At 41.5% G+C, this 14,126-nt stretch overlaps 1 protein-coding gene across 6 annotated transcripts in view; it reads right to left on the reverse strand.

Moving 5' to 3' along the window:
- The window catches only part of alcama (activated leukocyte cell adhesion molecule a), a 72,407-nt gene extending 58,935 nt beyond the window's left edge, over positions 1 to 13,472 (reverse strand). For all 6 annotated transcript variants that reach the window (XM_074610301.1, XM_074610299.1, XM_074610298.1 and 3 more), the window contains exon 1: positions 13,146 to 13,472. In XM_074610301.1, the coding sequence (XP_074466402.1) occupies positions 13,146 to 13,221 (76 nt within the window). In that variant the 5' untranslated portion in view covers positions 13,222 to 13,472. The remainder of the gene's footprint in view (positions 1 to 13,145) is intronic.
- Between the last annotated feature and the right edge of the window lie 654 nt (positions 13,473 to 14,126).

Here is a 14,126-nt window from a genome sequence, read left to right on the forward strand (position 1 = left end):
GAGTCCTTGCTCCTTTGCGTCGAAAGGAGCCAGTTGAGGTGGTTCGGGCATCTAGTACGGATGCCTCCTGGGCGCCTCCCTTGGGAGGTGTTCCAGGCACGACCAGCTGGGAGGAGACCACGGGGAAGACCCAGGACTAGGTGGAGAGATTATATCTCTACTCTGGCCTGGGAACGCCTCGGGATTCCCCAGTCAGAGCTGGTTAATGTGGCCCGGGAAAGGGAAGTTTGGGGTCCCCTGCTGGAGCTGTTGCCCCCGCGACCCGATCCCGGATAATATATTATCATGGTATCATGATACGTATCGTATCGTATCGTCAGATTCCCTACTGAATATGATTTTAATTTTGTGATAGTGTCATTTTAAGGTTCTATCTGACTTTTTTATGTTTTTGTTTTAGATAGAAACTAGAAAGAAAGTACACTTTATGCCTGCTGGGATGACAAATCTTTCTTGTTCAATAGCTCACAACTGCTCAAACAGGATGTCACAGTTAGAAGCTCGCCGTTTGTCCTCGTTCATGCTGGAAACAATTTGAAAACAGAAGAAGAGAAACAAACAATAAGTGGCCTCAACTGAGCCAGATCTTAAGAGATGGCGTCTGACACTTGGTGTGGTCAAGTCCCCACTGATTGTGCATCTAAATGTTTTATATACATACATGTATACTACGTCTCTGGAAATGAGGAGACACATGTTTATGCAGCTGAAACTGACTCTCATCCCGATGTTGACTACTCTGATCAAGGTGTGTTTATCATTCGAGCTCAAGGAACTGAGGAATGTTTCTTGCATTCGCACTCCCACGTAGACCTTGTAAAAAAAAATAACTGCCACTTTGGCGGCAACGCTCTCCTCCACACAAATTGCTGTTAATCAACCAAACTTTCAAATCCAGAGTGCAGCTGTACCTTTCTCCCACAGCATCTCTTAATCTCTGCACAACTCAAAAAGTACAAGACATGAAATATTTCACAATAAAAGAAGTCTGAAATTATTCACCACGTCTTCAGTGGCAATTAAGAAAATATGAGGCTGCAATGGAAGTAGTTTATCCCTCGCAGGCTCATTCAGTCTGTTGAGCCAAAGCATCTTGGCCGTTGAATTACAACATCCAGTAGCAACAGCACCATTATTTTGATGCTTATGATGAATCTAAGAGCTGAAGCGCTGGAGACTATGTAGGTGGTGGAAACTTTAGCTAGAAATAACACAAACAGGGTGATGAACTATGGTGCTTTCATCAAGCATTAGGAACCTTTAGGGGGAGAACACGAGATGAATGCAGGCTTTGTGAAGCCACGGGGACGCACCAATTAAAAGTAGCAAACAATGTCAACATGACCCACTTTCCTGTCTCCTCTTGCTGGCCATGTTGTCAGCGAGGCGGACGTTGCAACACATCCCCCTGCCTGTACAGTATTAGTCCAGAACACAGCGCTGTGCCCTTTGCCCCCAACACCCCCCAAGGCTTTTTAGTGCTCTACCTACATATACACTGTGTAACACGATCTTTTGGCATGCAGAGAAATGCTTCTCGGTCAAATCCAGCTGTCTTTAAAATGACCAGGACTAGTCTGCAAACTGACAACATGCTTGTGCAGAAATTAAACATTGTGGAATAAAAGCTGGAGGACGTCACAGACCAGACGTCTCGCTGACAAATCTAATTATCTTGAAAAAAGAGTGGCTATCCCTTGTCTAAATGCCACACTTGTTTTGACCGGCTAAACAAACTGATAAGATTCAGGCTGATTAAATATCTGCATCAGGTGGACTTGAAGTTTCAAGAATAATGACTGAGTTCATTATGAAGTATTTAATGCAGTAGCTCACATAACTTCATGTTCAGCTCAACAGAAACAAGCTGACCTGAATCTCTCGTGAATTGCAGGTCAAACAACAGGTCACATTCTTGCATCTCAGATATCAGGCGTACTCGTGTTCACAAATATGCAACTCTGTGTGTTTAGTTTACAGAAAACCTGGTACAGTCTGCTGGCCAATTAATAGACATCTGAAAGAATACACAATTCACTTTTAACGGCTGTCAAAGTTAATGCCATAATAACACAAATGATTTTTTTCTTTAACGCAGTAATGCAATCAATCTTTCGGAGGTTATAGCAGGCTCAGTTTTAAAGCTAGAGTGAAGATACTGGCATCATATGAAACTAGAAAACCTAATTTGGTACCATGTCGAGGTTAAATAACGCTCCAAACTTAACGCTAAATTTTGGCGAGGAAAAACTGCCATGGCCACTTTTACAGACATGCCCACTTTATGATAATCACATGCAGTTTTGGGGCAAGTCATAGTCAAGTCAGCACACTGACACACTGACAGCTGTTGTTGCCTGTTGGGCTGCAGTTTGCCATGTTATGATTTGAGCATATTATTTTATGCTAAATGCAGTACCTGTGAGGGTTTCTGGATCAATATCTGTCATTGTTTAGTGTTGTGAATTGATTTACAATAATAAATATATACATACATACATGTATAAAGCAGCATATTTGGCCACTCCCATGTTGATAAGAGTATTAAATACTTGACAAATCTCCCTTTAAGGTTCATTTTGAACAATAAAAAATCATTCATCTTTCTTATGTCCATTGAATAAATAGCTGGTTAAAAGGTCTATGAAACTAGGACAGACTATTTTATCCCCATTAACGTATCCAGGTTGCCTATTCAGTGGAGTAATCGAACGCTTTAAGGATCAATGCTATACCTGAGACCTGCATTTCTTCATGACCTCATAGATTCAGAGACTGAGTGCAGCACTAGTCTGTGCAATGTCTCCATTAACTTTACCTGTGAGGCTCGATAGCCAGCTGTAGTCAAAGGCACATCATATCTCCAGGGAGGGCAAGGCTGCTGAATGCTTTTTCATCCAGACCTCCTTCAACTCAATGGTAATAGAGCTTTTTCTCCTCTCTCATTCCTTTTAGGGGGCCACTCTCAGCAGCATCCGGCTAATTGACATCCAAGGCTGCAATAATGGCCACATAAGAGTCCAAGCCCAGTCAAAGCATCTTTTACGGCTATTGATTTTTTGTGTGTGTTTTGAGTGGGTTATAATAGGATCCCGGGAGTTTTTTTTTACCATTCAGTTCAACAACAGCTAGTCAGAAAGAGTGTGGTCAGTCTGGAATAAAGGGAGATGCTGAGTCCTACGAATATCTCAACCAGAGGGTGGAGCTCATTAAGTCACAGGTCGTTCCAGTCCTCAGTAGCAGAGTTCAAGGTTCAGTACAGAATATAAGCCAAAAAAATTCAGTGTTCACAACAGATCAGTGTCTTCGTATTCTGTTCCCTCCTTCTCAGTTGGCTAATTTATTCAGTGAGCCGCACATCACAAATAAATTCTATCTTTTATTTAAAGCTTCTCAGTGGCCCTCTCTGTGCCGCACTGGCTGGTGTTTCTGGGTAAGGAATAACCTTTTATCTACATAAATAATAGTGTTTGTGCACACAGCATGCTCATTCATTCAGGACCCTAATCACACACACGCACGCACACAGCACCAGCAACTACACAGATATGAAAATGGAAAGAGACGCCTTCGAAACACCACGATCATGATTATTTCTTTGACTGCCAATTAAAAATATTGAGGAAAAATGTTTTACTTCTCTGTAATTTAGCTGTGTCTAATAGAAGTAGAGGTGTCACAATTTCAATTTTAAAATCAGAAATCAGATTCCAAACTTGATCATCAAAAACAGAAGCAGGCTTGATAATTATCTCCGCCTACCTTCATGTGTTAGAAGGAAAATAACAGCCACTTCACTCAGTTAAAACCATAAACCAGCACAAAAATCACTATTTCAGCCGCCATGCTCTGAACAGACACATTACATTACAAACACCAACAGAAGTAACATTTGCATTTTGGACATAAAACAGCAAACTGAAACTACTCAGTCCAGCACTCGGGATTAGGCAGGCATGATGGGAAACGTGGGCCGTTCCTGTCGCTACGATACTCAGGGCACTTCCTGTATATGCCCAAGGCCTATGGAAAGGAGGCTGGGTTATCCAGTTCTCTTTATACATCCATGCATTTTACACTACATGAATTATCCTAGCTACCAGCGGACTTTAGTTAGTTAGTTACTTTTCCTTTCTCATCATAGCTCTCCTACTCGTACTTGGTTTAACATGAAGTCGCTGCATCTCCCGACAGAACAACAACAGAAGTTGTTGAATTTCATCCTACATGCACGTTTTTTTCAACTCAACATTGTTGAATCAGAGCAGCTGATGTAGTCAGCGACGAGCGGGACTGCAAAGTGTCCTCTCAGCTCACAGACTGTGTCCAAAGCAACAAACGGCGACAAACAGCAATCAGAGGAGAGAGAGACGAGAGAAACAAGCGGGACTGTAAATGAAAACGATCATATTTTTTTAAATTACCGCCTGATTTCAGCACACTTTGTAACGCACTGCAGAAGGATTTCTGTTTTGTTTTTGTAATGATGTCAGGTTTTTTTATACTGATGTTGAAAAGATGCTGCTTTTTATATTGCAGACTGTTGTAGTCGAACTTTTGAAACACTTTCTAAATAAAAAGGGAGTTCAGTTATCTCTTTTTAAAGAAGAATTTAAAAGTGTAAATGGCAGTTGCCAGGGGATAAAACCAACGATCTGTTGATCTTTACGAATCAAGACTCCGTAGTCTAACTGTGGCATGTTTAAATCAAAAATTGAATCGTAGATTTGGAGAATCGTGACACTCCTAAATAGAAGGCCCCATATCTGTGACTGTCCATTAACAGATGCAGACCGGGTGGGAGGCGAGAGGTGTCTTCAGCAGATGACCATCAACGGCACGCTGCTTTACTGTAAAAGGTTTTTATATGTGCTCTGCCACCAACACCAACTTACTCCATCAACATCAGCTTGGGACTTTCTAGTATTTTCTTTTTTTTTTCTCCAGTAATTGGAAACTGAAAGGCCAACCTGTGGACCCCCCCACACCCCACCAACCACCAAGCTTTCCTGTCACGCTCTACTGTCCAGTCACATTCTTTAATAGATAATCTAATTCTTCCTCGGCTCCCAGGTTATATATTTTACATGTCTTCCTGAGATTGGCTGAGGAAATTATTCTCATCCAAATCCCCAGGGATATGTTCTTCCATCAATGAGCAGAATATCAATTCAACAGGGAATAGAAAACATACCGGTGCTTGACTCTTGTTTCACCCATCAACAACAGAGTCAATAAGTCAGACACACGAGTTACTTAACTGCTTCCACTTCCCTTCTGCCTTATTTCATGAGCATTTCCCCCCCTAGAGTTTGCTCTTCAGAAGGGGGACTTCATTAAATTTTTATTTTCCTGTACATTCAACAAAGCTGCAGCTCTCCTCTCAGTTTCACTTCTGGTTTTGATACAGTCACGCTGCCATGGAACAGTCAAAATGACATCACTACAGGACGGAAACAACCTGACTCTTATCACAGGGCGAGGAGTATAAAACATGAGTCATGCTGCCTCATGTGAGAAGTTGTGTCTGTCTGTGTGTGCGTGTGTGTGTGTGTGGGCGTGGGTTTACCCATGACCTCATTTTAGTCTCAGCTACTGTTGCGGCTCCTTCCTGGACATTTTGGAGAGCAAGGTGCATTTGTTTTTGATGGGGGAAGTTGTTGAAAACTGCAGTGGAAACTCCACATATATATTTTCTGTACTTCCCAACACACAAGCTGTAGCCTGATGTGAGGCCCCAGCATTAGACACACTTCTTACCTTGACTAAAAGGGACTGAGAGGGATAATCCCCACTGCGTATGTTAATAATTAACCGTTTAACCAACATTATGAATTTAAACAGATTAATGCTATCGGTTAAAAGAAATATTTAAAAAATAGCTAAAAAGCCGAGCAAAGCTCAGAGGAGTGTCTCGTCACTTAAAGGAGAACAGCTGGTCCACCTTAACAGCCCACCTTAAGCGAGTCTGAGCCGGAGTTGCAGGATACAGGAAGTTGGCACAGAGGAGTGTTTTGCCATTCATGCCACCGACAACCCCACACCCACACTCGCTAACGTTACGCCAGGCAGACACACTGCTGATAACCTGCCAGCTAAACTAAATGATGCGGTGGAGACTTTTACAGGGACGATCCACTGGGCGTCACGGCTGCTACAGTAACTCTCCCAGACGGGTGAACGGGGGACTCAGCTGTGTGTTGTGCTCAAACACTGCAGCTGGTGATAAATGATGGATTCAACCTGTTTGTGCATCGACTTGTTAGGCACTAAAAATAGCACCGCTGCATGCAACGCACTAATCTTGTCGGTTAATAATCGGTTAATGAGGGTCAGTTATCGGTTAGAAAAAAAATGAAAAATTAGCATCCCTCAAGATGGCCTGATTCTGTTGTTTTCTTCAGTCATTAGTCTCCCTTTGCTCTGTGTTGCAGTTAAACACGTTAACATTAAAACTATTATTACTGCCTAAACATAAAGACAGTGTTCCATCAACATTAACTGTGTTGTTGTAAATCCATTAAACTGTTGTGATAAAGTATCACAGCCTGGTCAGGCTAACCTGATGGCTCATTGAGCTTTGCTGATTGCTGATATGGGGAGTTATCAGTCGACTATTTCCTATGATGCTAATACAGGATGTGAAGATGCAAAGTTTCCATGTATCGCTTGAATGTAACTTCTGTATAAAAACAGACTAGAACTGCTTTCTAAAGCAAATATAGGAAGGAAAAGAAGGAGGATGCTGGAATTTATCGATACACTTTCCACGTCCTTTTGGTAAAATAATTAGTGAACTGTTCGTCATATCTTTTTTTATTTGTGAACAACATTTCAAAGAAGTTTATAAAGTTAATGTTTATGATGAAGCTGTGTGCAAAATCCTCTTGCCCACTGATGTATCTTTGCAGCAGTGCGAGGACAGATTATTAAAGACGTCAGCGTTTCAGCCACCACGTGTGTCTTAGGGACCTTTATTTATTCAACAGCATGTTTTCATTTACATGCGGATGAGGAGAAAACAAGTGAATTAATTAAACAGAGCCACATTTTGCCGACTAAAGCGTTAATCCAGCCTTAGTGAGGAAACTGCAGCGCTGAATCACTGATGTGTTACCCACCCTACTGTAGACTACTGCAAACAACTATTAGCTCTATAAAGATATAGTGGAGTAAAGATTGAAACCTGTATGTGTGATGGCAATAGAATCTCGCATTTAGTACCTTTAAGATATCACTGCTGCTGCTGGAGGTGAAAACCTCCCAAATGTCAGCTTTTCAGAATTTAGATAAAACACCTCCCTTCATTTATAGATCACTAAGTCATTCACGCTTTGGAAATGATTTCACCAGCAGCACATGGGAGATGGAGGACCTTGTAAACCTTTAACCCCTCTCACATGACAATAGCAAGTTATGGGATGTTTATGTGGCGTGTCTGAACAGTGGAAGGGGTTTGGGTGAGGGGGGGTTTCTGGATAACAGATCAAACTAAAGCCATCTGACAGAAAGATTTAGGTGGAGCTTCAAACACACTGTGACCTTTCAGAGACTGGCTACTGGGATTGTTGGATGAAGGTAGTAGAAGGTACCCCCCTGGCCTCTCGCTCTCTTCTCACATATCCACCTCTAACCCCTCCTCCTCTCCCTCCACCCCCACAAAGGTATTTTCCCTCCAGAAAAAGACGAGCCATTTTACATGTCGGGGCAGATGGAGATAGCATTTCAAGCCGTCCTGTCCCGTCCCCCCCGAGCTAAAGCAACTCAAAGTGTAACTGCATACCATACCCATTATCTTGTCTGGCTCCCCCCCCCACACTATCAGCAGTAATAAGCAACTTATTAACCCCTGTTTTTATTTCCTTAAAGAGAGGATAGTTTGGTTTAGTGCATATTATCCACAGCCTGAGGCATTAGGTCCATTTCAAAGCACTTGTGTAGAATATAATTACAGCCTGACTGGAATGAATTATAATCCACGCTCAAAAAGGGATCAAAGCTTGACACCAAAGGACCAGGTACTGTAATGGGTCCCGAGTCCTCGGAGAAAAAGTGATGTGATCCGAATGAAAAAATGGGAAATTTAAATAATGCTACTGCAATAGGATGGAGAGACATTGTGTCATTGGGAGGATTAATTGCTTATCTGGCAACACACCAATCTGTAGAGAGTGTTATTAACTGGTGGTTAATAAATATCTGGCAGGTAGCATGGCTTTTAAAAAAAAAACAGTGATCATTTAGATTCTCTTCACTGCAGTGCCAGGATGGAGCCAACAGGAAACAATGTAAAGTTACATTTTATTCAAACTTAACTTTTACGAGTCTCCATTAGTTGCTAGAATTAAAGGGTAACTTCTATATTTTTCAACCTGGACCCTATTTTCCCATCTTTTTGTGTCGCGTGGCGGGCGGCCGCGTCACGTGGAGGCGGTGTGATTCACACGTCGGGTGTTCAGACCAGATGCGTTTCTGCTGCTGCGGTCAGCCCTTTCTTTCTACATAGAGTTTGCCTTTCATACATTTCATTTTAGACAGAGAAAGGTTAAGAAACGTGTGGTAATTTGTAAATAATAGTAATAATCCACAATTAAAACCCCGTACTATATTCATTCATGGAGCTCTGCAGGTCACTGCATGTTCTACAACACTGTCCTGCAAATATTTCAGAATAAAAGCCTCGTGTTAACAAATGAAGGAATTCTGTCCACAGAAAAAATGAAAGCAGGAAGTATTAATTTAAAAATAAATCTTTACTTTTTTTTCTTGTCCGTAACATTTTCTACAGATACAGATATCGAAACTGTAGTAATGTTGCTGATATGCCAATATACTGTCAAAAGATCACTTTCACCGTCTGTTGTTGCTGTGAACCGCGCGGCTCGCGGTAAAAATAGGAGAGACCTCGAATCTCTAGAAGTGACGGAGCCGCCATGCGCTGCTCACGCGGCTGGTCTGTCCTGGGCTTAAGTGACTAATTAGGACGACACTTTTTGAAATTGGTCCATGCAGTATTGAGACTGCAGCCACCAGACGTTAAACGGGCTGTAATGTAATCAGTTGGGGCAACCTGGTAACATCAGTTTACTTCCGCTAAAAGTTCTTGTTTTTGCCACCGACAGGCCTAATAACATTATGGAAAGGACCCTACAAAGAAATAGGAGTGATACATCAATATATTGATTCAATGATCAACGACCCATTATCATCGATGCAAAATGAAAACATGGATACATATCATCATCTTTAAAATAAACCTTTATTTTTAAATCCCCATGGCAAGTCTGTGTCATCATTTCCATCCAAGCACACCCACTGCTACTGAATTGCATATGACGTCCGGGGTTAGGTTACGTACACTGCGCTTTCACTTCTCCATTTGTGCTTTGTCATTGAAGGTTTCTGATAATGGTCTGTCTGAGAGCAGAAACATGCTCATATTTAGTTCAACAGTATCTCTACAGCTGCACTGGACAGTAACATTTTAGCACCTTGCAGTTTTAGCCAAGATGAAGGACAGAAAAATACAATACTATCGTCCAGTTTTTAACACTGGAAAATAAAAATGCAGTAGACCTGCGCTACCTGGCTGACAGCTGGTGAGTGGAACAAAGGCCATCTTATAAAGGGGACAAGGCTGCAGGTCTCTGTTATGGATTTCATTAGTGAGTGTTCAGACCAAAAAAAGAGCAAGGGTGCTGCATTGCTGTTGCTTCAGGTATCCTAATAGTGAGACATGAAATATGATCCAGGAAGTCCAGTATGAGTAAAAGATTAGTTTGAAGGCTTATACAGACTCACAGAGACAGGATTTCACAACTCTAGAAAGTCATCACGGTGACAATCATTTCATCTTTTGTTGCAACAATCACGAGGTAGAAACACGGCGTTAATCCAACCAGGACTGTGTGATTGCATGAACCTTTCTCTTAAAATGCCTTTCTCTGTCACTAATGATGACTTTTCCAAGCAGTGTTAGCCATTCACCTCTACATTTTTTTTCTTCTTCCAACAGCCCACATTTTGCAGTATCCGCTCACATCTGTGCTGGCAGCTTACCGCTCTAAAGTCACCCTGAAAAGCCTCCCGTAGCTTCAAACTGAGGAGCCTTTGAACGCATCCCCCCTCTTTGATGTGAGGAATGCTACAGATCAAGCTGGAAACTGACTTCAGTCGCTATCTACTGTCATTATGTGGAGGATAAATATGGATTTTTATCGTTAATGAAACGTGACCCCCGCCGACCCGCCCCCCCACCTCCCACACCACCACCCCCCCCCTAAAAGAAAATGATGCCTTCCCTCCTCCTGCGGAGTCACTGACCCGGAGACAGGCCAGATAGCATCAAGTGATGAAGATATTGTCCCTGGCTGGGTTGAGCACCAATCACCCCCCCCCCCCCCCCCAACACACACACTCAGCGACCAGTCAGATACACCCCCCCCTTCAAGTCGCTCTGACAAAGAGCAGCTCTGTAAACGCCGAGATATGGCAGTGACTCAGACACAACTCAGAGATAAGAGCTGTGGGTATACTCATCAAGACTGATCCTGTGTCAGTGACACAAGACAATGTCAGTGGTGCCAGCACTGGTGATAGTGCTTGAACTCTTTCAAAGCCCACTTCCTGTTTTCTAACCACGAAAAGCCACTCTCTATCAGCATCAGAGAGATTATAGGCTACAGGGCCAAACCACCGACTCCCAAAATAGGGCTTTGAAAAGCCCCGAGGGACATTTCTTCTAAATTTTCCTGGTTGTACTCTTCAGTATGATGAACATTCAGTTTGCTTACACTGGTGTTACCGATTACACCGGACATTTTACAAGAAAATTTGACGCTCAATTGGTGTAGAGCGCTGACTTTCATCTTTACCGTCAGGTGGCGGTGTGTCTGACCTCTCCGGCCCAGATTTCCACGAAGCCTGCCTGAGCAGTCGGTGTTACACGGTGGTCGGGTACACACCGATTACATTACGTACCCACCGCCCCCCACCGGCATTTTGCTTTTTTTTTACAGAAATAAAACCCATTTAGTTAATTTTGGCATTTCAGCACCGTGTTATCAACACATAGTCAGACGCTACAAACTTTAAGTGAAAGAGTCTGCTCCGTACGGAGTCTCAGCTCAGAGCAGCAGGAGTCAGATTTCACACACATGGGAAAAGAGAGAAAGAGTTGATAAGACACGACGATGTGAAGCGAAAAGCAAAAGCGCCTTTTTGGCAATATTTCAGATTTAAACCCAATGCTAGAACATAACGTTAATGAGGTAATCGCCGCGGTTACCTCATTAACGTTATGGTTCCCTTATAACATTGGGTTTAGATCATGGATGAATTAAGAGAACTGGATACAGCGTTGGAGGCGGGGCCCCGTTCATTCATATGAAAGTTGCTCAGTGGCGCATGAAGACAAAATGGCTCGGCTTCCGTCTGGAAAAGTACCCGGATCTTGCCTCGGTCTGGGTCTTATTCACATGAACGGAGGAAGGGAAATAAGTCTGGATTCAGATATTAGTGCGTTTTACAACTTTTAAAAACGAATCATTTAAATAAGGACTATTAGAGTGTTCGCACTGGGGTGTTTATTTACCTCAAAACAAATTATCCTACGAGTTACAGACGTCTCTTTCCCAATGCAAGTCTATGGGAAAAAGTCTTTTTGGGCCCAATGGCATCATGTGACGAACCCGGAAGTTGCAGTACTGCCATTTGGCCACTACTAAAGTTGGGATCAACGACCGGCCCTCTTCCTGGGGGCTTGGTTTAGATCCGAAATATTGCCAAATAGGCGCTTTTGCTTTTCACTTTGACACCAAATCCTCCGCCATCGTCTCGTCTGACAATTCTTGTGTGTGAAATCTGACTCCTGTTGCTCTGAGCCGAGACTGCGTACACTCCCGACACTTTCACTCTCAGTTTGTAACGTCCATCATCCGACTATGTGTTGATAACACGGAAAATTAACTAAATGGGTATTATTTCTATTAAAAAAAAAGAAGCAAAACGACGGTGGGGGGTGGGGGTGGGGGTGGGGGGGTCTGGTGGGTACACCGGTATCACCCACAACGGCAGCACGCCTATTAGATGTTACATTATTCCACACAAGAAGAAAGAGTGCCTTCTCAAATACTAGTCTACAGCATTTAGACCTTGAGAGGGAAAGTTGTAACTTGAATGACAGAGTGTGTTATTCTGGCCTCTGATTGGCCCATTCAAACACACTCACACAATAATAAACACGCACATAACAGAAGCTTTGATTACAAAACATTTAAACAACCACACATCCTTATTTAAAAAGCTGGCAGAGCCCTCCGTGAATTCATGTCAATATATTTATTTATTTATTAAATTTTTAAATAAATATGTATTTATTTAATTTTTTTAATAAATATTTATTTTATTTTTGAACAAATATAAAGAAATATGTATTTATTTTATTTTTAAATGTATAAATAAATATGTATTTATTCTATTTTTAAACAAATATAAATACATATTTATTTATTTTTTAAATAAATATAAATATATTTTTTAATAAATATAAATAAATATGTATTTATTTTATTTTTAAATAAAAATACATATTTATTTCTTTTATTTTTAAATAAAAATAAATTGACATAGCTATTCATAGCTAAAGAGTTAATATAAGGAGGAAGACTTTCAGTTTCACTACGCGCACAATACTTTCCATTCATTTCTTTTAAACGAGATGCTAAATAGCTGTTTTTCTATTGAGGGGAAAACCACCGAAACCAATGATGGATTTTCCAAAAGTCTCACGTACATTTTATTGAGTCACTGCAGCCTTTAAACAAGCGTTAAAAAGACTAAGAGAATAGAACGATACATTAGTAACATTCTGGAATGGAATAAGAGTAACATTCTGGAATGGAATAAGAGTAACATTCTGGAATGGAATAAGAGTAACATTCTGGAATGGAATAAGAGTTCAGGTGTAGCGAAGTTGCTTCAGCCCTTCAGGTATTTACATTCAGGCAAGTTAGTAGACTAAAGGAAGCCGAAACGTGGCTCCAGAATAACCTGTCATATGATAATGTGAAAGCGCACCAGCAGGCAGACGCGTGTCCAAACTCTAGTGAAAGCTTTATTCTCACTGCGTATAAACGAGTCTTTACCTTGAGGAAGAGTCCCGACGCACACAACAGACAGCAACAGGAACACAGCAGCAGCAGCAGAAGAAGAGGGATCCATCCTTATTATTAACAACGTGGAAACCTCTGGAAACCTTTGAGAAAACGTCTGGAAACCTCTGGAGAGCTTCAAGGAATGAGGAGTTGTTGTCGGTCCGAGCTGTTCTAATGTATCTCAGGCCTGTAGCCAGCAGATATGACTGTGTTGTTTGGGAGAGGCTTGGAAAGTCCGAAACATACCAAAGTGTGCAGCCACAGAGAGAGAGCGCAGGTGAAATACAGAGAGAGCTGACTGAGAGGAGGAGGAGGAGGAAGAAGAGGAGGAGAGGAGGAGGAGGCTCTTCAGGGCTGTGTCGCCTTGAGGTGCTGTCGGAAATGTGGACGCTCCCAAACGCACATGAGTGTCCATAAAACAAAACCACAGGCTACAGTTTAAAAGTCTACATTTGTGTTTCAAAGTAGTCTGATATTTCTTTAGTTGAGGAAGTGTATAGAGCTGTGAGGCATTCATGAACCAATAAAAAGGTATGTAAAGTAGACTACATTAGTACATAGCCTAGCAAACTTATAGGGTATGGAGGACCACGAGTGTCACGGAAAATAGTGATAAAGCATTTAATTAATACAATACAAATAGGGATAAATAAATTTGTTTAAAAGTTCAATTCAATTTAATTCAATTCAATTTATTTTTGTATAGCGCCTAATCATAACAGAAGTTATCTCGAGACGCTTTATATATAGAGCAGATCTTAGACCGTACTCTATAAAAAAAAAGTGTATTTATTAATCTGTATGAATGGACTAAATATTAATTTAGTTATGGAAGTTATTTCTTCGGTGCATAATAAGTAGTTTTTATTGTTTTTCTTCGTAATTTTATAATACCTTTGAGGAAAATGTTGATATTCCCAACGGCCTCATCTTTCTCCTCTGTCATTATACCTTTGCATTTACTGCATTATG

Source organism: Sebastes fasciatus, chromosome 16 (genome assembly GCF_043250625.1).
Source record: "Sebastes fasciatus isolate fSebFas1 chromosome 16, fSebFas1.pri, whole genome shotgun sequence".
Classification (NCBI taxonomy): Eukaryota; Metazoa; Chordata; class Actinopteri; order Perciformes; family Sebastidae; genus Sebastes; species Sebastes fasciatus.